At 38.8% G+C, this 22,391-nt stretch overlaps 2 protein-coding genes across 5 annotated transcripts in view; both read right to left on the bottom strand.

Moving 5' to 3' along the window:
* Positions 1-349: 349 nt before the first annotated feature.
* SCML1 (Scm polycomb group protein like 1) lies at positions 350-14,308 on the bottom strand. 3 transcript variants are annotated; one of them, XM_014791131.2, is made up of 8 exons: positions 14,188-14,308; positions 9,662-9,811; positions 8,364-8,447; positions 7,792-7,869; positions 5,839-5,943; positions 4,904-5,462; positions 3,413-3,564; positions 350-2,087 (listed from the first exon to the last, which is right to left on the bottom strand). In XM_014791131.2, exons 2-8 carry the CDS (start codon positions 9,689-9,691, stop codon positions 1,932-1,934), a joined length of 1,164 nt encoding a protein of 387 aa, XP_014646617.1. In that variant the 5' UTR covers positions 9,692-9,811; positions 14,188-14,308; the 3' UTR covers positions 350-1,931. The 3 variants fall into 3 exon arrangements, with proteins under 3 accessions (XP_014646617.1, XP_014646616.1, XP_087283836.1); XM_014791130.2 differs by having other exon boundaries at positions 14,076-14,285; XM_087427710.1 differs by lacking the exon at positions 7,792-7,869 and having other exon boundaries at positions 14,076-14,284.
* A 1,260-nt stretch (positions 14,309-15,568) lies between these two features.
* The window catches only part of NHS (NHS actin remodeling regulator), a 337,576-nt gene continuing 330,753 nt past the window's right edge, over positions 15,569-22,391 (bottom strand). For both annotated transcript variants that reach the window (XM_087427737.1, XM_087427738.1), the window contains exons 8-9: positions 22,195-22,321; positions 15,569-19,649 (exon numbers count right to left, since the gene is read on the bottom strand). In XM_087427737.1, the coding sequence (XP_087283863.1) occupies positions 19,040-19,649; positions 22,195-22,321 (737 nt within the window). In that variant the 3' untranslated portion in view covers positions 15,569-19,039. The remainder of the gene's footprint in view (positions 19,650-22,194; positions 22,322-22,391) is intronic.

Consider the following 22,391-nt stretch of genomic DNA (forward strand, 5'->3'; position numbering starts at 1 on the left):
CCAGCCAGAGGTATGAACTCAGGTGGGACCAGATAGCTGGGGGCACTGGCATTTTCTAGCATGCTTGCATCATCGATAACTGCAAGCAACAAATGTTTTGAGCACAGATAAAACTCATTGGTTTAACTTCTTACTGCTCCCCTGGGGGTCTCATTTAAGGCCCCTACAAGACGTCAGCCCTCTGCTCCTAGGAATGTGTTTACCTGTAGAATGAGGTCAAGGGTTAAAATTCGAGTATTTGGACATATAAAATCACGGACTTACTAGAGTGCTTCTTGTTCAACACAACCAATTCAAGGATTAATGTAATGCCGTGAAAGCAAATAAAATAAAATCTGAGGCTTTGACATCGATTGTTGCAGTTATTTAACTTTATTATATTTTAAAATCTGAGAACTGTAAAACTGTAATATTCATACAAATACCTGAGGACTCTTCAACTGGGCACAGAATCTTCACACAAACAACTTGAGAGAAGACCGAGTTTAAATTAGCATCTTGTCATACAACACAAAAGGAATAACATAAATGAAACCACTCTTTAAACCACATATGCCCAGTAAATAGTTACATTTGTTTGTAAAGTACACTTGTTTTTCTAAAAAAAAAAAAACAAAAGTACATTCTTGACCCTGGTGAACATTTTATTGGCATTTGTAACAAATGGCTAATACAATTAGCACCAATTCTCATAGCTTATAAACATTACACCAAATGTTATACAATATAACAATGTAATAAATAACAAAATAATAACAATGAATGTTCGCTTGAAAGTTCTAATTTTTAAAATAAAGTCCAAAATGACAAATCAGAACTAATATATCGTCCAAAGTTTAGTAGGATAAATGGCTCAGAAAGAAAATTAACTAGAAACATTGCACAAGACAGAGAACTTCCCTGTACGGAAACCCTGAAGAGTGAGCTGAGAGGTACTAGTGATGACAAATGATGTGCGTATTTTTTACAATAAAAACATCACACTATATACAGAGTTAACCTTTACCTCTGTGGAAGTGCAAAGTGCCATTTTAAATTCACAAAGATTTACTTGTGTGTATACTTCAGATATAGAATAAAATGCAAATATGAAACAAGATCCAAATGAGAAATAAACACAGACAATAAAATATATATCTTTTAAAAATTTGGACATAAGCATCTTTGAAGAGAGATGCGAGCAATGTATGCCTAGTTAAATGTCCAAGTTTCAGCGAAATATGGAAGTTTTAAAATTATGGAAGTTCTAAACTTTAAAAAAGGTATTTAATTGAAAAGAATAAATCAGACTCCATCCAAACTGCACTGTAGTATAATATCTCCTGCATAAAATGACCATTCTATCTTATAATTATTAAAAAACTGGTAAGAACACTTCATGAAAGCTTACAAGGTTGCTTTTTTTTTCTTTAAATAGGAACAAACACAACATACAGAGAAATGACAGAAAGGAAAATAATTTATATGGCTATTCCCTTTCTGGACACTGGTAGAACATGAACAGAACATTGCAGTGACAGACATAAAATATTTGAGAAAGAGATGATAGCTACAGTTGTATCTTTAAATTCCCTTCTAAGGAAAACTTCTCATGGATTTCATTAGAGAACTTGTCAGTCCCTGATATTTTCTCTTTGGGATTTAGCTGTTTTCACCAAAATCAAAGCTGTTTCTCGGTTTCCCGCATGAAGTATGTTTGTAAACAATACAATGAAAATAATAAAAAGATATAAAGAACAAACTAACAGTTTGGATATGCTAATACTAACACATTATATGGTTTCTAAAGAAGTAGACTGAACTGTAACATAGTTCTGCAATTCTGGATATAACCTATTTTTAGAGGAACCTTCCACACAACACAAACTTCTAAGGGCGGAAAAATGATTTTACAGTAAGAAGGCCCTGGTCTCCCCAGAATTAAGTCCAATCTAAATCCACGCAAACATTTTTTCAATTGTTGAAGCACTTTTTTCTTTCAGCCTTTCGATGTAGTGGCACAACTTCACAGTTGTCCCCAGCTTCAACCCCATGTACTTCATCATTATGTCACCCTTGAGTAGTAGAAGAGCTTTCCCATCAATGTCCTATAGAGAGAAGGAAATTACAATAATTAATAATGCTTTCATATTTTATCAGAACGGTTATTTCTTTCTATATAAGAACATGTAACACCAATTAGGGAGCAGCTCATTCCAAATGTATATTCTCTGAATATGCATTTGCTTGATGAAAACTATTAAAAATATAATTTGTACAGTGAAGCATCATTTGATCATTTGTAAATTTACTTGAAATTTTAAGAAAAAGGAAATTTAACCTAATATCTTAAAAATGTCCTAAGGGTCAAACTACCTCATTTTAAATACTGTGTGCTGAATAAAATACTGTATAGCTATGACAAAAAGAGTAAAAACTATGAATTCTAGAAATGAATTTCAGACGGTCATGAACTTTCTTAGAAAGGCTGGGAATATGAGTATGTCAGCATCAGTGCAAACTGTAAATGTGCTCTACAGTATGGTCTTGATGTTGAAAGCTCATCAGTTAGCTGTCCGAAGCTAACTAAATGCTAAAAATTACTGATTTTCTTATCATATTGAAAAGGGTACATCAGATATGTGGCCACTAATTTGATTCATTAGGAAACACTATGAAAGTATTACTTGATAGTCACAAGGCATCCTCCTAAAATTATTTATTACATTAATTGATCAACTGATGTTGCTGAAGCATATTATTTGGTTTTCATGAGTCCTGGTTTAAAAATAAAGCTGTACTGAATCATATATCACTGTCTAAAAAGACCTGAAATCCCTTAAAATCCTGCCTTTGTCAGACACCTTCTATACTTTTTCTACTAAGCAAAACTAGAAATTAAAGAAATTAGAACTTACAAAAATTTAGCCCATGATGTTAGTTTGTAAATGCCATGAGGGTATCAGCATCCCAATATGTCAATAACCATCTAAGGTTAACAGAACTGAGACAAATGGAATCAGTTGCTGGATTCACTGGGTATGATAACAAGGAGGACAGGACACCCTGTCACAGCTTGGTCACCCCCTCCTACTCACAGTCCTGGGGCCGAGCAGAGAGCAGGTGGGGAGGAGGATCCTTGTAGCTGCCCTTACAAAGGAGAAGACGCCTGAAAATGGCCATGCTGAATCATTTTCTCTTGAGAACTTGAAGACTTGTGGTATTTTAGGTACTCAGGTACCCATTTAAAGCACAGATCCAGCCTCGACCATTTAAGGATCTAATTTTGGGCAAAGTAACCTTTCCCACATATGGAAAAATCAGTTGGTAGGGTTCCCCCACCATCCACACTAATCAGTATCCATCTGAAGGGCCTGCACAGAGGTCATGCAAAGGCATTAGGGCAGGAAAACCAGATCAAAAAATACATTACGTGTTGCCTGAAGGTGTCGGCGAGGGAGCATGATATCTGTGGATCTATATGTTTCAGAAACAGGATCACTTCATCCACAGACCAGGTTAAAGGGTCATCAGAGAAGCCGTGTTTTAGCATACCCGGGTCAGCTCTAACTGGTGAACTTGTAGCTTCAATGGGGGAAAAAAGACAAAATCAAACTTGACCTGATCATTATCCTGAAAGAAGAGATGTTAGGTAGGGAGTAATGCTCATTCCTGGAACCTTCTGTTAGGTACCCCAGCAAGGACCCAGGACTCCAAGTGTAAATCCAGTGAAAGCCTACATAAAGATGACCTGAGGATGGCTACCCAGGAGCATCCCATCTGACCTCCCCCAAACAACAAAAGCAGCTTCAGAAGTTACTGTAAAGCTTCAAAGATCATATAACGGACTGAGCAATCCGAGGCCTCTTTGGCCACAGGCAAATACAGCCAAAGATCCGTTACTTGGGTTGCATTAGGTTAATCTATGCTCACCTATTACTCTCTTACTTTGAGTATTTCAATGAATTTCTCTCAATCTCTCTCTTCTTGGTCTGTCTAGATTAGGTTTACTTTACTAATTACAATGTAAATTCCCAAAATCTACAGTTTTATAATTGCCTAAATTTATTTGCTTTAACCAATGCATTTCAATAACCCCATTATCTTAGAGAACCAAATTAGTTATTTTCCTGAATCTCTTTCCTGTATTTAAGATGAATATTTTTAGCATCACTTTACTCTTTAAATTCCTGCCTCTCAGACTTAGATGCTTATCTGCATTTTGAAGAAAACAAGATTATTTTATGCTTAGCTAGGTCAGAAGTAACTTTAACATTATACTGAATACCTCTTTCGAGTTTAATTGCATAGTAATAGATATTTTGGTTGAAGGTTTACAAGTTTAAAAAAGAAATAACTGAGACATGAGACAATTTAAGTACTCAGACCTCAAAAAGTTTTAGCTGTGCTGTTCACTAAGTTGTACTGAAAGTTCTTTGTGTCTAGACAAGTATTCATTTATTCAACCAGAGCGCTCAACTCTCTAAAGTTAGTGTGTGATAACAGAAGTGAGTTTTTTGATTTGCTAGGAAGATCTGTTTATCTAGCCAAGGACCGTCAACACATATTTGATCTTTTTTGTGTGAATTAGCCAAAGGTGTACCTTTTCTTTCCTATCATTTGGGCTCTGGCTATTTCAGGAACATTTTGAGTATTTACCCTGGGAAAGGGCAAAGAAAAACAGAAGATCAAAGAACTCACAATGGGGTCATTGTGAGTATTAGTGGAGAAGTGGCATGTCGGTTGATTAGCACAGTGCCTGGCACATAGTAGTCACTCCATAAATGTTAGTTACCCATTATGAATATCACCCAAAACCAGCCCTCAAAATAGGAAACAAACAGCTTCCACTAGTTTGCATCAAAGATGTTGAAGAATATACGTTAAATAGTGCTACTTATAATACGTGTCATTTCACACTCACCAATGCCAGCCGGCATGCAGCGAGATGAGGCAGTAAGGTCAAAGCTCTTATTTTCCAGTGAAGTTGGGTAAGCCATCATCTCAGGGTTATGTACTGGACTGGGTTCGTCTTGGGCCAGCATGGCTGCAGATCCTGGTGAGGAAGCTTGGGGAGATGAGGCGACACTCCTGGTGCTGTGGGCCTCTGGGCTGCCAAAACAGGTCACGGTGGGGGTGCCCTGCACTGGCTCATCGGGTGTGAAATACGATGGATATGAATGCGAAGAGAAGAGGGAGGGAGGCGACAGATTCTGGCTGAGGCTCGGCTCCAGCTCCTGCTCCAGCTCTGGCTCCAGCTCTGCAGGGAATGACTGCAACTCGTGTTCCGGGGACTCCTGTGACTGGTAAGGTGATCCTACAAAGTTGCTATCGTAATCAATTTCCGGCCTTCTTACCGGTATAGTTGGGCTATAACTTTCAGGGTAAGAGAATGAAGAAGGAAGCTCCTTCTTCTTCATTTTCTGCAATTTGACCTTTCTAGAAAGCAGGTAATAATACTTTTTGTATGAATATCCAAACTTCTGAAATGACACAAACCATCATAAACCAACTGTGAGTAAAAAAGGAAATAAAGTAGTAAACACATTAATATTTATTTTCCATGCAACATTGCTTTATATTATTAAATATTAATGCTCTATTTTGATTATATGATTTTTATTCCTCTTCAACCCTACATTTTATACATTATGATTACAAACATAATATCCATTGTCATACATTTCTCAAACTTAAACTTCAGCATTTTTCCAACAGTTTTAGTCGTTCATCTGCTGCTACAGCAAGTATAGATCAGCCTTCAGTCTCACCGAGTTATTAGTTCTCTCTCACTTCTGACTGGCATCTTTAGAAATCAGAGGCTTATTATAGTTGTGAAAATATTTTTATAACACTTACATGATTTTTCCGTAATGGTTTCACACGAAAACGACGAATTTTTGAAACCTTTCCATTAATGACATCAACCTTCTTATCCAGGTTTTGAATAGCATCATTGATAGCCTATTATAATACAAGCTATTAGTAGTTTCTATTTCAAAAGAAAAGTAACATATAAAAAGATCAATAAGCCAAATTTTAACTGCTAGAAACAAACAAAGTTCTCAAGCCATCAGAAATGTCTCATTTTCCACTTGATGCCTGGCTGTAGGTGACATAGAGCCGAGCTGGCTGAGGTGAGGAGCCCCCACCTCCTCCTCAACTACTCCATGTCATTCTAGCATTTTAAGAAGCTTTACTACTGGAAAGTCAATGTCCCACAATTCCTATAAGCCATCGCATTTATGATGGAGTCATTTTACATCAAGGAAGGTGCCATTTTAGGAAAGAAATTTTCAAAGCTGCTAAAAGGCCAAAGAGCCTCTTTCCATATGATGATGGTATTGAACTAATAGGCAGTGAGCGTTCCACTCAGGAAAGAACAATGAGCCAAACAGAACAGATGTGACTTCCGGCTTCAAAGTATTTTAAAATCATGCAATCAACAATGAACCTTACAAAACCTTTGAGTATACGTCCCCTGCATGCCAATCAGCTGTGTGACTGATAAAACCTGAGAATTCTTGAAATACACAGAAATTTCATTTGGGCAGAAGATACACTTAAATAAGAGGCCAGAACCATTTCTCATTGAGGGCCCACCACCTGTCAGAAATACTTTGCTAGATGCTGGGAACATAGATCTTAAAGAAAACAACAACAACAAAGCCAGCTTCTGCCCTAAGGAACTCCCATTTTAGCTGGAGAGAGAGACAAGTAAAGAGATGATCCCAATAGAGAAAGTGATTAGCAGGCTGAAGCAGTGGTTCTCAAAGTGTGGTCTGTGGACCAGTGGCATCAATATCACCTACTGACTCGGGAACTCGGAGAGTGGGGGGCCGAGATTCGTGTTTTCACAAGCCCTCCAGATGATTCTGAGGCACGATCAAGTGTGAGACCCACTGGCCTCTAGCACTGAGGTAAACAGCACAGGCTCTAGGGGAATGAAGTTGGGTTCAAATACTAGCGTTCTGACACTTATTAGCTCTGTGACCTTGGGCAAGTTACTTAACTTCTCTGTACTTCAATTTCCTCATGTATAGAATCAGGATGAAAATCTCTCTCAGAGTTCTCTTGAGGACAAAGTGAGGTGCTATAGTATAGTCCCTCCTACATCCTACCCTCTGTACATCCTTCCCCAGAAGACTTGATATGTTCCCTTTAAGCATTCCACTTCTGTTCTCTATAATAATGATGATAAAGACTCACATAAACATTTTTTACTTTTCAAAGTATGTTAGTTCATTTTATTCAAGAAACTTTGTATGTTTAGACACATTTATTTTTTATAAACATCATTAGCTCTAGGGTATGCGGCTCGCAAAATCCTTGACAATTACATACTTCTATTAATCTCTACCAACATGCTAGTTTTTACAAAATCCCCTCAAAACTCTAAGATACACTCTTTAAAGAACAGTGGTGGGCTGCCATTTTGATTCACTTGAGATATCTTGATGTGCATTTAGGCACATCCTAAATTTCATCCAAATCAGCCAATTTCCTCTAGAGATTTTATAGGGGAAATTAGTTCAATAGTGAGCAATCTAGACGAAAGAGACATAACTACATTTGATTAGGTTAGGGCTTTTAAAAAAAGCTATAAAATCTACATATTGCTATTTCAAATTTTTCACCTGGAGACGCTATTCTAACTAGAAATTGTTAAAAATCATCACAATGGGGTGCTAATCATAAATAATTTGATACAGCAAAATTTTCATTAATTGTATACTTTCTCTTTTCATGAGATAAAGAGAATTTTAGCATACTATTTTAGAAAACTACATTTGAGAGACAGAACTTTTGTACCTGGCAATGATTAAAGACGTCCAGAATTGTTTTATCTTGCTCTTCATTGTAGGGTGTGTCAGATAGAACACTTTCCTGCTAATATTTTAAAGGTTAAGTAGTTAATGCTTTACTTCTATGAGAGCCAAATTGAACACGAGGAGAAAATAACACTTTATATTTATTTATTTAAATTGTTATTTTCCACCAACTTTTCAAAGGGTTTCAGAAGTCTTAATCTAAAGCAGAGACCAAATAAAATAGAAACTCACATTAATATGAGAATGAAAATGATAACTGCTAATTAAGAGAGGGTATAAGGAAATAATTTATTATATCAGGAGGCCCTTTAGAGTTTTGTACTAAAAATGAGTAAAAACTGCTCTCAATTTCCTACTATATAAAGAAAAGAGGGAAGTAAAATGGTTAAGTGTTCAATGTCTAATGAGAGGAAGCAAATAAATTCAGGAGAGACTAATATGTTCTTGAGCATGAGTTTAGAGGATCTCTATCGCATATGAAGAATTGAAATCTTTTTCTTTACGATGGTTAAGTGTTAGTAAATTTGGCAAATGGCAATTAATGTTACTTACAGTCTTGACACGTGCAGGGTTTGGTTCAAATGCATAAAGAATAGTGTCATCATCTTCATCATGAACAGGTATTCGTGTTCTTATCTAAGGAAGATTTATTAACGTATTAAAAGGAAAGATGAAAGATAGAACTGAAAGAAAAACTGAAGACTTCAATTACACTTTCAAGAAGCTCCAAAAGCCTATTTGTGATATCAAAAGACCTTTGTCCATTGTAAATACCATGGCTACATGAAAAGATGAACTTGCAGAACTGTTTTCTCATTAATCCAACTACACTTAAGACATCATTTTCCATCAAGCTTGACCTCTTGTGTACGTCAGGGTAGAAAGACTAGTAATCTGGTACCAGGACAGCTGTAAAAGCAAATGTTTCTAACCACAAAGAACCCTATTACATGGCTTTTGATTTTTAAATAATCCAACAGTGCCGCTCTGTGGACAAAATAGGAAACACTTAAGCACCTATATTTCCTGATAAATTCATCTCTAAATCACCTTAAAACATTTTTTGGAATAAGACAGGGTATAAATAAATAAATTTAGACAGTAAATAACTATTACATCTCATTTAAGAACTTTATTTTGAGAATGAATCATTAACTATAGAAATAATTTTAAAAGAAACATACTTAGAAGCTATGCATGTCTTTGTTTCAAACCACATAACCAAAATAATATGGAATTGGGCTATAGATTAGTACTTATAAAAATATACCATCTTACCCTTGTATAGTGCCTTATGCTTTTCAAAGTGCTTTCACATAATTATGTCAGAAAAAAATGACTTGGTAGGCAGTTAACATTATCTCCAAAGATGAAAAATATTGGGACTGATAGAAGTTAAGAGAATTGCCTATACCACTTAGGTGACATTAATATCTACATCTTCACGTAAGTAAAGAAATGTGTTTTCTGTTAAGCCAAATTACATATAGTTTAAAAATCTACATTTTTGTTCAACTTCAAGAATCAAGAAACAGCAGAATGTGACAGAAATGTACAACAGCACAACCACTTTGAAAAACTGTTTGGCAGATTCTTATAAAGTTAAAGTTATATCAACCCTATGACCTAGCAATTCAACTCCTGAGTATTTACCCAAAAGAAATGTTAGTATCTGTTCACAAAAAAACATGTATGTGAATATTCATATCAGCTTTATATATCACTGTCAAAACTCATGAACTGTACACTTACAAGCTCTGCATTTCACTGTATGAAATTAAATTCAATTTAGAAAAGAAATATAGCACAATGAAAAGAACAAAGACAGATTTTCAATCTGAAATACAAACCACATCGATTTCACTGGAGCCACTAGACATCTTTTTTGTGCAACAGGAGCAACTCCACTTCCTCTGAGTTGGGCCTAATTATTTTTAAACTTGCTGGAGGGTTTATTTGTAAAACTGCTTGGTCAGCTAGGATTGGTAAACCTTCTACTTCTGAAAAGCAATGCATAAAAAAGTTAACTTCACACACTTACTGCCTTAATAAACTTAATATGGATATGTTCTCAGAATGCCAAATTAAATTGAATTGGAGTCCTGGTTGAATTTTAGAGAGTGACAGAACAATTAATTTCCCATTAGTGATTTAGAATAAATCTTTAAAAATTGAAGGGCTATACTGCCCATGCCTACGAATAAGAATCAAGACCGAACACAATTCCAAATTGTGAAATGAATGCTTCACAACATGAAGGCTATAGAGTAAATGCTGGAAACAGATGAACAAGAGAACTGCTTTTGTCAAGGGGCTCAAAAAGGCTTTTTACTTAGGGAGGCAGCAGGCCTCCAAATGTGAGTCAGGAGTCTATTCCAGCTTGGGCCCCCACCACGGTGTGGACTGGGCAGACCACCTGCCAGGTGAAAACTGGTTGAGATTGTCTCGAAGGTCATTTCAGCTCTAAGATTATGATTGCTTCTGTAGTTACATTTTATATTAAACCTAAATAAATGTATGTGAAATAGAAGTCAAAAAATCTCCAGAATTACGTAGGCTTGGTTATGGTTCTGAGTCATTTAACTCTGCAACTATAGAAAGACACTGAGTGTGATGTTATCATATTATATCTTGTAGCAGAGACTGGAAGGCTGGCGGCATGGTACTGGGAGGGGCGTGTTAATGAGAGCTGACTCCCTTGGTCCATCCTGAGCCAGGGCAGTAATGAGAGGCAGGATGAAGGGAGAATTAACTCTCAAGTTAGATAAATGCAGGCTAATATTGTGGAAAAATTCAAGTTATAAAATATCTCCAATTTGAGCGGTAACTTCAACCGAATTTTACTTTTTAGACTGTTTATTTTTTTCTGATTATAAGACTAATAACAGGCTATGAATAATTAAATTGTGGTGTTTTCATACAAAGGAAGACAACACAGCAATGAGAATAAACCAACTACTGCTACACACAATGAAGACAAAGCTCACAACCATAACTGAGTAAAAGCCGGACACAAAAGAGTGTATATGATTCAATTGATCTAAAGCTCCAAAACAGGCAAAAGTCATCAATTGTGGAAGAAGTCTTTACCAACCAATACCTTTAGATATACTACACTCATTTTAACAGCTTCTTAGTTTCCTATCTTGCAAATAGACCATGATTTATTTAACTAGTCCCCAATTCAAGGATATTCAAGTCACTTCTAAAGTTTTGCTCTTACAAAGAATACTGCAGAGCAGTCTTGCACTTCTACTTGAACTCTCACAGAATGAGAATAGGGAGTTTGTCTCCCAATTTTAAGAGTATTTCTTATACTCTCACTGTATTTCTAACATTGTTTCATAGATTTATATATATAATTTTTCATTAAATATGGTTTCACTATAGAAAATCTGGAATACACCACAAGACACAGATAATAATATCTAACAGATTTCACTGCTTACTCTGTGCCAGGCAATGTTCTAAGCACTTGATGTGTGTTAACTCATTTAGTATGCCTGACAACCTACAGGGCAAGGCTCTATTATTATCCCCATTTTCCTTAAGAGAAAACTGAGGCAAGGAGAGTTTAAATAATTTACCCAGGTCACATAGCTAGTAAGTAGTGCATCTGCCTCCAGAGTCTATGCACTTTACTTCTTCATTATTAAAGTCACCCAGAATCCCTTCTATAACAATAACAAAACGAAACCCAAACTCCTACCATGGCCTAGAAGGTCCTTACACAGTCAGGAGCCTCCACACCTCTCAGAGGTCACCTCTTACCACTTGTCCCCTTGCTCTAAGACTAAAATATTTACTATCTGGCTTTTTATAGACAAAGTTTGCCAACCACTGTTATAGATTCTTACAATCAGACAATTTCCTATTGGATTAATTACAATACTGCCAAAACTTGGTTGTAATTAGACACAGAAACAGCACTCATTGAGTCTACCACTGGACTCCCGCGATTTCTACCTTGTGGCACATTTACAAATCAACACCAATCTTGCACTCTTTGAACCTCTCACTCTGGTCATGCCCTCTGCCCACAATACCCTGCCATCTTTCCACCTAGGAGAACCTATTCAAATTCAAGGCTTAATTCAAGTTCCATCTCCACAAAGCAAAGGTGCTAGGTCACCCCATTGGAAGTGACACTGCTTTCCCTGAAGTACCAAAACATTCACACTTTAATGCTTTTAAGGCAACTGTCACACACTGGCTAGTTTCATGAGCAGCAACATCAAATAGCATTGAGACCTTAGGCTTGGGGCCAGAATATCTGGGTTTGGGTCCCAGCTCTTCCATTTACTAGCTGTGTGACTTTGGACAACTTACTTAACTTCCCTGTGCTTTTTTTTTAACCTGTAAAATGAGGATAACAGCACAAAGCTCATGGAGTTATGAGGATTAAATGAATTAATATATGTCAAGTGCTTAAAACAATGACTGGCATAGCAAGGGCACCCACTGTTGGCTACTATTATTTTATTATTTGGGTATTCACAACATCCTCCCAACAGAACTACTCAGCACGGAGCACATGAACAACAAATCCTCAGGGTCATAACATGTAATTTTCATTCACACTGCACCTGTACACTGCAGATATAGCAACCATTTCTTTTTTTTTTTTGCTAAGGAAGATTCACTCTGAGCTAACAACTGTGCCAATCTTCCTCTATTTTGTATGTGGGTCGCTGCCACAGCGTAGCTTGATGAACGGTGTGTAGGTCTGCACCTGGGGTTCAGAACGTGTGAGCCCTGGGCCGCCCAAGCGGAGCCTGGGAACTTAACCACTAGGCCACCGAGCCAGTCCCTAGCAACCATTTCTTGTAAATGAATTTTAAGTACCAGGGCATAGTGCAAAGGACTGGGATTTAAGAAATACTTGAATCCAAATCCGAATTGCAAAATTTGCTATTTTGCTTGAGGCAGGTATTTAACGTCTCTGTGCCTCTATTTCTTAACCTGTAAAGTCGTGAACCCGTACATCACAGGGCTAAGACCAAACGACATAGTTAAGCACTCAGCATCAGGTCTGGTTTATAGCAGACACAGCACAAATTATAGTTCCCTTTCATTTCTTCCCATAAAGTAAATAATTAAAGTTTCTGCAACACTTTCTTAGAGCCCAGCCATGACCAGCTTACCCAAAATTAATGTAATTCGTTAAATGCAAAATGAGCTTACTTAAAATGAAGCTCATTTATATTTCATGACAGAAAATCTAAACTCTTGATAACATAAGAACAAGAAGCCATCTGGTTTTTTAAAAGACATTTTTTAGACATTAAACACATTTCAAAGACATTTTTCAAGTCGTTTAAGGCTTCTGCACTGAAGGTGCAAGGCATTCACTTGCCATCAATTTATCGCGATAGCGAGGGATGAAAACGGCGTTTCACCCGAAAACCAGGGCAAGGAATACGCAGCAAAACAGGGCGGGTTACAACAGCCAGACCGCTCCAACACACACAACACAACTATGTGTCAATACACTCACTGAACAATCACTTTCTAAAAATTCTGTCAGGACTCTCAAAAGCAGCCCTGCTACGGTCCATATGAAACTTCGTAGACTACAAAGTCGACCAGATGGGGGACAATGCCGCCCAACTGTATCCCATCGCCCAGCCCATTCGAGCCCGTGCCCTGCTTCATAAAACACTGTGCGGAAAAGTTGCTTTTAAAATCACGATTTGTAAACATTAAACCAGTTTAAAACCCGAAAGCAATCCGAATTCGGGGAGAGGCAGGTAGAGGAGGGAGGGAAGCGATCCCCAACAGATGAAGTTATCAAATGACCATGCTCAACCCACATCTTTACGCTCTTTCTCCTCGTTTACGTATTTACAATAAAACAGCGAGGCTGCACGATCTGTCTTGGATCAAACGCGGTTACCATTAAAGCCTCAAAATCAACGTCTCAATCTCAAAAGATGTTATAAGGAATCGACTCGCCACTTTGTCAATCCTTTAAACTCAAATTCTATATAAAGTCTGAGAGTCTTGGTCGTTCCTCACCCCCCTACCCGCCTCCGCCAGGGAAGATAAAGGACCAACTCATCCCAGAAATTCAGCACCAAGGACTCAATAAGCAGCCAAATCTCAGCAGCTCACACGCGCTGGCATCCCGGGAGAGGCAGTGGGAATCACTTCGAACCACCCCAAATCACCTCACCACAGCGCTACTGAAATCTCAGAGTAGACTCGCCCTTCCCGAATAGCAAATCTTCCATTAAGACAAATCCTCTCCCCTCACCCCCTCACCTCTCACGTCCCGGAGCTCTCCAGCCGTTAAGCCAAATCGCTCCTCAATTGCTTCTAGCGCACACCCGAGGCAAGAAAGTTCAAGAAGAGGAAAAGGTGCCACTGGACAAACCTTTTGTGGCGCCAGAGCCTGCCACACCAGCCTCCGGAGGGTGCAGGAACCGGTTACCAGTGCCTGCCTTCCTGAAGGGCAGCGGGGAAGACCGTTAAGACCACTCAACGTTCTACAACCGTCCTCGCACCGGAAGTCGGGCCTGACCACGTGACGCACCCCCCGCAGTCCCACGGAAGCTCCCAATCATCAGGGACCACCCGTGGCGCGCAGGTTCCCACGCGTGCGGCCAGCCGCTGACCAATCAGGGGCCGCTACCAGACACACCTCGGCCATTAACCGACCAATCCCGCGGGTGCCTGCGCAGCCCTTGGGGAGCGGGACGTTGCTAGGGAGACAGCCGAGGGGCGGGGCTTTGCTTTTCACTGCGCAGCGCCAGTGCCGGCCGCCCAGCGCCTGTCGCTTGGCGACGGAGCTCAGGTTTCCTTTCGCGGAGGCTGGTGGGATTGGAACCCGGTGCGAGACCACAGGCGCGAACCTCCAGTGCTAGAGGGGTTTCTGCGGCTGCGCAGGAGCGCCGGCGCGCTCTCGACTCTTCCGGCGGGAGCGAGGCAGGCGTGTGGCCTCCCCGCTATCCTTGGTTGGTTCTTTGAAGCTTTTTTTTTTTTAATATAATTCCGCCCCTGCGCCCCCCATGACTCACCACGGACGTCGACGTTGACTCGATCGTGGGTGTGTGCATGTCAGTGTTGGAATTTGAAGGGCGAGAGGGGCAGGGCCTTAGCAATCGACCTTAGCAATCGTGTTTTGGTACTAACAGGGGAAAAGTTATTTTAAAAAGTTGTTACCTCTCCACACAGACCTTGGAGCCAGATTTGCTGGGTTTGAACCCCAGCCGCAACGCTTAGTCGCTCCATGGCTTAGTTAGTCGCTCTATGGCTTTGGGCAAGTGAAGTAACGGCTCTGTACTTAACTTTTCCCATCTGTAAAATGGGCACAGTATGGGGAGTACATGAGTTAGACTAAGCAAAGCACTTAGAACAGTATCTGGCACATAAATTTGCTGTGTAGTAGAGGGTGCATGACATTATTTAGTGGCATATTGTCTTATGTATCTCGAGGCTGCCCGTCTTGGGAAGGAGGCACAGTCTGAGTAATTATCAGAAGCAGAGCAGCTGAGTATTTCAAAGTAAAGCCATAAATGTTTTCCTGGCCCAGAGAGGAACTAGAAGGAAGGTATACTGGACACTGGAAATGTATTCTTTCTCCTCTCAAATACAAAGCTAGATTAGAGCCCATTATAGAGACAGTATTTATTATTATTTTCTCATACTTTTGCCATAGCACTGCCTCTCCTTTATGTCCAGTTCCCTGTGAAACACTTGCTGTCTGTGAATCCGAAAGAATGCAATTACATAGCAATGAAGGGAGAAACCAATTGTTTAATTGCAGTCACGTTTATTTGCAGTTTCTATACACACTTTCTAGGTAATCAAACTTTTCTGGTACATTTCTTTGAGAGAGGTTCACAATGAAACTGTCACCATTTTTACTAAAAATAAATACAAGACTTAAAGTGTTGCACAGCTCTAAAATATACAAAGGCTTGAATTGAATGTAAACGTTGAAAACATCTTACAAAAGAAACCATTTTTGCAACGATTTAAAAAGTTCATATTTACAAATATTACAAAAATACAAAATGGATGCAAGTCCATAAACCATTGTCTTTTCGGCCAGCATGAACTGGTTCTAGTACCAAAATAGTTACACTGTAACCTTCTTCATAGTTTTAAATCTGTCATGATCTTTGTTCTCTAAGTCTGCCACCACTGCAGCATATGGACTCACTCATTGGCCCTCAGCAAGAGCAAACAGTGTGTTTTGTTTGCTACAACTAGTCCATGTCCTCTACTTAGCCAAAAAAAAAATCAAAAAGTAAGGAAAAAAAATGTTCCCCACACAACATAGACATGTTGTATAAACAAGAGAACAAAACATTAGCATCAGTGCAAACAGAAGAAAAGTTTGGATCGATGTTCTTCACAATACCTAATGTGTGTACCCTGCTTCAAGATGGCAGTGATGTTGAAGACGGCCCTCTAAATCTTGGTCTTATATGCTATGTAATAAAGCCATGTAGAATATCTCAGATTACTAGGGAATTTCTTGCTTTTGTACTCAGTTTGCTACTCAATACTCTTTTCTACAGTGAATTTAAAATCCATCTTTATCTGGGTTTTTTTAAATCTATGAAATATAAAATAGAGAAACTCTGCTATAGATTTTTAGAGTAAACAAAATAAGTAAAACTATGTTATAAGTGTTAGTTCTGTGATCATTACATATAGAAGGTATCTTATTGCCTCACAATTCAAGTCAATATGTATTTTTAAATATATATGGTACCTTACTTAAATTAATGTCAATAATAAAAAGGTGACATATTTATTAAACCAATTCATGTGTTTTCTATTCAAGATTTAGAATCACTTTTAAAGCCCATATACCTTTCTTTACGCTTAAAAAATTCCTAACTACACAAAAGCCATACTGCAAACGAACTGCTTTTATGAAAATTACAAAAGATCACCTATTGTGACTGGAAATGACTGTTTCTCATCGCATTTGTCTAAAAACTTTATTTTTAAAATTTTGCCAAGTGTACTTTTCAAAGCATGAGAAAAAGTTATTCATGTTCCCATGTGGTGTTAAACCATGCTGGTTTTCTTAACTAATGGGTTCCAATGAGAAATGATGGTCCATGTTTTCAAATCCCCAAACATTTTTCTTTTAATAAAAAGTATAACACTTTGTAAATATTCAAACATACCCCTTATCACGTAGCTTATCTATCCCAGCATAAGCGCACACGGGCACACACACACACACACACACACTCTCTCTCCCTCCTCTACCCCGCCACCCCCAGCACCCATATTACATATAAGGATGACAAGAAATTAAGAAACACAATTTGATAGTGAAAACAAATAGTATAAGAAGCCAGACTTTTTTTTCTTTCCAAACAAAAACCAATAGCAATCAGATTCTCTAATTCTTATCTGTAACATCTTAGAAAGTGTTTCTATTAAAAGACAGCATCTTCTTAGACCAGGCTTTCTCCTTCATATTGCATGAATTAAACCAAAACCACAAACCGCCTTCCACACATCCTACTTTCCTAAATGCCACTTGCATAAGCTTAAAGCCAGCCGCTTATCAATTTCTTGGTAACTCTGGTATGTTCTATCATTCTAATCACATTCTATTCTTGTATAGGCCATATCCCTTCTTAGTTCTCTCTACTTTCTACCTTCTCCCATTCAAAACATACTCTAAGTACATAGCTGCTTATTTTTCTGACATATCATTTCAAATATTAGTATCAGTTCATGTTAACATCAGAGGTGTAAAAACCATTTGCAGATTTCAACTTGTAACTACATTTTTTTTCAGTTTTAAGACAAGAAAATTCAAGTAATTTCAAGTAATTCAGCTTGTTTCCCTGCCTTCATTTTATCAGAGCACTTGCCCTAACATTTCCTTTCCCACCCACCACCCCTCCCCTTTTGCCATCAAGCAGATATAGTAAAATCAGACAAAAACTCAGTTGCATGTAGCATTGTGAACCAGAGCTGTTCCCCATTCCCAGTTTAACAACGAATATAAATAATGCATATACACATACCTATTTCCCAACTACATTGTTCACAGTGTCATTTCTATTCATTTCTAGGTAGCATGAATCTCATCAGCACAGAGAGAGAGCTTCACTGAAAACTCATTGCAGGTACCGACTGATAAATCAACAGCTCTGTGGCATGCTTATGTTTTATTTTTGTTAGTTCAAGAACCTGGAGCTCATTGCTAAACGTTTAAGGAGTTTAAAGATTATAGTCATTAGATTATGACTGTTTATATCCCCAGTGGCCTAATATAAAACATAACCTAAAATTAACTATTGTTGTCCTTACTCATTCTCTTTAAAGCAATCCATTGAAAAATTAAAATCTAAAGGACACTGTCAAATGTTGTTGTTAGGGCTGTGTGTTGAGAATGATGATTTCTCTCACTGATTTAAAAAGAAAAATCAGAAGCATGCTTTTCATTCTGTCCAAATTGCCACATGGCATATCACAGCCACGGGTTACTATTAGCTTGTTTGGTGCTGCAATTTATCACAAAAATGGCTAGGTCTGAATTCATTATTTTAAGTTAATCACACTTCCGTATATGACCTCAGAATTGCCTTTATTTCACCACTTTAAAATTCATATTGAGGTTTATCACTCAGAAATCATATTGGTGGAGACATTTAAATATGGTATTTGATATGAAAATGGTATTCACAGAATACAATTATTACACTTTGTTGTGTTCCATAAACAGTTGGTGTGTGGTAGATAATTGGCCACGTCCACTCGTCACTGATAAATCTATTTACACATTTTTATCAAAAATATGGTATTTACATGTGTGCAGTTCTGTCTTCTAAAATTTGCTTTAGTTCATTTTAATGTAAAAAAATACCAAACCTCCAGAGTAATTTCATCTTAAGAATTATGACAGTGAGGGCTTTGTTTTCTGAATAGGCAGCTCTGGGAAAACTTTTTCTAGGTTCCATGAGAAGCAGACATTTTCCAATTCTATATTATCAAAAGGAATGAGATTGGGTAAATCAAACTAAGCTAAAGGAAAATATGTAAGACAGTGCAGCTACTTAAAAACATGGAAAATAATCAAGAAAGATCAAACCACCTTCCGCTTGCCCAGCAAATATTTAGGAATTCATTGGTAAGCAGTGATGGTACCCCATGATGTGCTGACTTCTCTGAGTCCTCTGTTCTGTTACTCCGTCCTCATATGACTAAGGGATTTGGCCTTCGACGGCCAGCCTGGCACAGGCCACCTATGTTGAGCTCTGGGAGGATCGGTCGTCGTGTGGGCTCCCATCGGAATTTTCCGTCTCGCCCTCGGAGATGGCCTGCATGGGTGCGTTGTACAGCCTGCAGCGGACACTGTAGCGGCTGCTGCTGGCCGCAGGGGGGGCCCGGGAACGTCCAACCCTTGCCGATGCTGAGGTGGCAAAGCTCTTTGAGGAAAACCCTTCTGCATTAACTCGTGGGGAGCATGGAGAGAGTGGGGACAATGCCTCGGCCCCAGGTGCCCCCTGATGGGCCTCGTGGGTGCTTTGGGGGGACTCGGCTGGGAACTCCCCGGGAGGTTTGGGCAGAATGGGACTCTTCAGGATCTCAGTAGCAGACATGCGGTAACTGGAATCAGAGCGACTGCCTTTCTTGAGGAGTAACAGCTTAAACTCTTCATTTGATGTGTTGGACTTTTTGGCATTTCGGTAGATGAGGCCAGGAGACCTCTGGCTGTTTGGGGTGGTCACATTGCTGTTGGGTGAAGTGACAGAACCAATGCAGCTGCTGCTACTGCTGCCAAGGGAAGCTCTCGATTTGCTTCGAACAGACATGTCCCCAGAATCTTTTCTTCCAAGTACTTTCCTCTTAGACCTTTTAAGAAAAGGAAATGTCTCAGTCCACAAGCATTTTTATAAAACTCAAACTGTTGAGTCACATTCATGCATCTCCTTAAAGAGTACATTGGTGCCCCCATCTGATCAGTTACTAAGCATTCGGCTGTGGAGAGGAGGAGTCAGATACATTCCTCGCCCTTTTAGCACTCACAGCCTGACGGAAATTCTCCAATAACCAGTGGAAATAAATTAGGTTCCGGAAATGACCATTTGAAATAACAACTAATGTGGAGGCTAGAGGTTCTAGAGGAAGACTTATTGGGATATTTTATGAGAGTATAAGAAAACACTGGTATCTGACTCCCAGTTAGAGTGTAGGTGGGGATAGACTGTAGCTTTCTCTTATTAAATCTGTTTCTGCAATACAGATAAAATGCTCTGATGTCTGGGATTGGCTTCCAATGCATACCAGAAGAGCAAAGTGGATGGGACAGGATTCACCATAGGTTGATGGTTGATAGGCTTGGGTGATAGATATGTGTGTGTGTGGGGGGGGGTGCATTATATTTTTCTGTCTACTTTTTAAATTCCTCCATATAAAAAGGTTTCTTACATGACTTTTTAAATAAGTCAGTCCATTTTTGGCTGCAAATACCATTTTCCATAGCTGCCTAGGAACATCAACCCTGTATTAATCAGTAAGCCAACTTTCTGTGAGGAGCTGAAAACCTGGACTACCTCTGGAGCTCTTAAAGCTCTGTACACTGTAAGCTCTCAAGAAAACAAAATCATTCCTGTCACTGTGCTGTACACAAATAAATAATCCTACACAAATGCAAATCTAAGATTACCAAACTCAGTGTCTACCAAACCTAGGCACCCATCATCATATTATTTCTTTTGATAAGTAAACAGGCGTAAATTCAGTGAATCTTCAGGGTGACTCAGTTCATTGATAAGTATTGGCAACATGCTCTCTCACCAACCTCAAAATCCATAAAGTAGAGAAAACATTAGCTTTGCAATTGGAGACCAGCCTGATTTTGGTTCACTGAAACCTTTATGGCTGTTGTCTTGCATATGCCAGTGTCTGGCACTCCAATAGGGTAGGAGTTTCAAACTAATATTTGCTTTTAGCACCTCCCATATTCTAGACACTAAAATGTTATTTTATCATCAAAATTGTGAGCTATAGGCATCCCCATTTACAGTAAGGGGATAGGTACAGAGGTTTGAACTGACTCATGAGAGGATAGGAAGTGGCAGTGTTGGGATTCAATTCCAGGTCTTTCTGGCTCCACTACTTATGTTCTGTCCACTATTCCAGACACTAGCATTTGGTTCTTTGGGGTAAGAACTTGGCTCTTTAACTTACTTAGCATTTTAGTAACTTGTCCTAAGGTTGAGAATAAAGTGTGGGGGTGAGGGGAATATAATGGGAGCTTAGACTACACACAGGGCAAAGAAAACTAAACTAATGATTCTTGACTCTCCGAGTGGAGAAGTGTGCCTGCTACGGTATACACAGAAGGCATTGCTGATTGGCTCCTTTAAAAAGGTGTTGAAGAGCAGCGCTCCTTCTGTATGAGAGAACCATATCAACAGAAAACACAAGTTCCCTTAAAAAGTAAAATCCCAGGAAAAATGATGGCAAGCTGCTTATAAAGAACTTGCTTCAGACAGTATAACTTTATGAGGTAGAAAAGGCAGTCCCCGCGTTTTGTCCCTTGGGAGTCCCATGTAGATCATTGAGGCCTAGTGGAAGAAGGCAGTCGCTGTTGTGAAAGGAGTAGGCACATCAGGATTGGGTAGCTCAGTCTGATATGGGTTCGGTTTCCAAGGGCTAGTTCCTGCTCTGTTCTTCGGACACAGGTTGTAAGGAGTGTTCTGGCAAATATGGGCCTTGATCACAAGGTTGCAGGTGGCAGATGAGAGAATGTGAATGGGCAGCATGGTCCTGACACTGTCCTGGGAAAGCAGCCCAGAGGCCATCCCCTATCAATGGGATGTGGAGCATTAATTTTAGAGAAGGCCTGTGTTATTAAAGAAATTTAAGTTTTAGGAAGAGAAGAAGAAAAAGGAGCAGTGATGAGTTTGTTCTGAGCTCTGGAAAGGGCAGGCTTATACACTGTTTTGCCTCAACCTTGGAGCTCTGACGGTTTAGTGAATCAACTTATATTTATCTCTGCTAGTGTAGGATTACAGCTTTAAGCATATTTTTTAGGTTCAAGAAATTATTTAAAAGTCATAGATTAGACTAGAGCTTGAGCTTTCACTCTACATTGCTTAACCACAAATTGTTTTCAAATAAAAATTTGTTCCAGAATGTCTTTCCTAGGGAAAAAAACATCTTCCCTCAACAGTTTTCATGAAAGTCTCTCAATTTAGGTCTATGTAACTATATATAAAGACTCATATTTCCCAACTTGAATATGTCTATCAATTTGATTTGGAAAAATAATTTTTCTTTGCTTGCTTTTGTTTTTTTTTGCTGAGTGTATTACAAGTATACAAGGCTTTCCCATATTTGCATTTGATGAGAAGCACCGTAAGAAGCAAAACCTTTGGTATTGTTGCCTCACCTGTGAATAACTGCAAATAAATCCTCAGTTGTTCGAGGTTTGTTTGGAGACACAAACACACCTTCTGCTTCAGCCTGAGAATCTTCACTAAGTGGTGAAATCATAGAGTCATCGCTCGGTGACGATTCTTAAATTAAGAACAAAAGCATCTTTAGGAGATGTTACCCGGAACACTGCTGTGCTTCACTGACTCGGGG

This window comes from Ceratotherium simum, chromosome X (assembly GCF_057802395.1).
Source record: "Ceratotherium simum simum isolate JZ-2026a chromosome X, ASM5780239v1, whole genome shotgun sequence".
Classification (NCBI taxonomy): domain Eukaryota; kingdom Metazoa; phylum Chordata; class Mammalia; order Perissodactyla; family Rhinocerotidae; genus Ceratotherium; species Ceratotherium simum.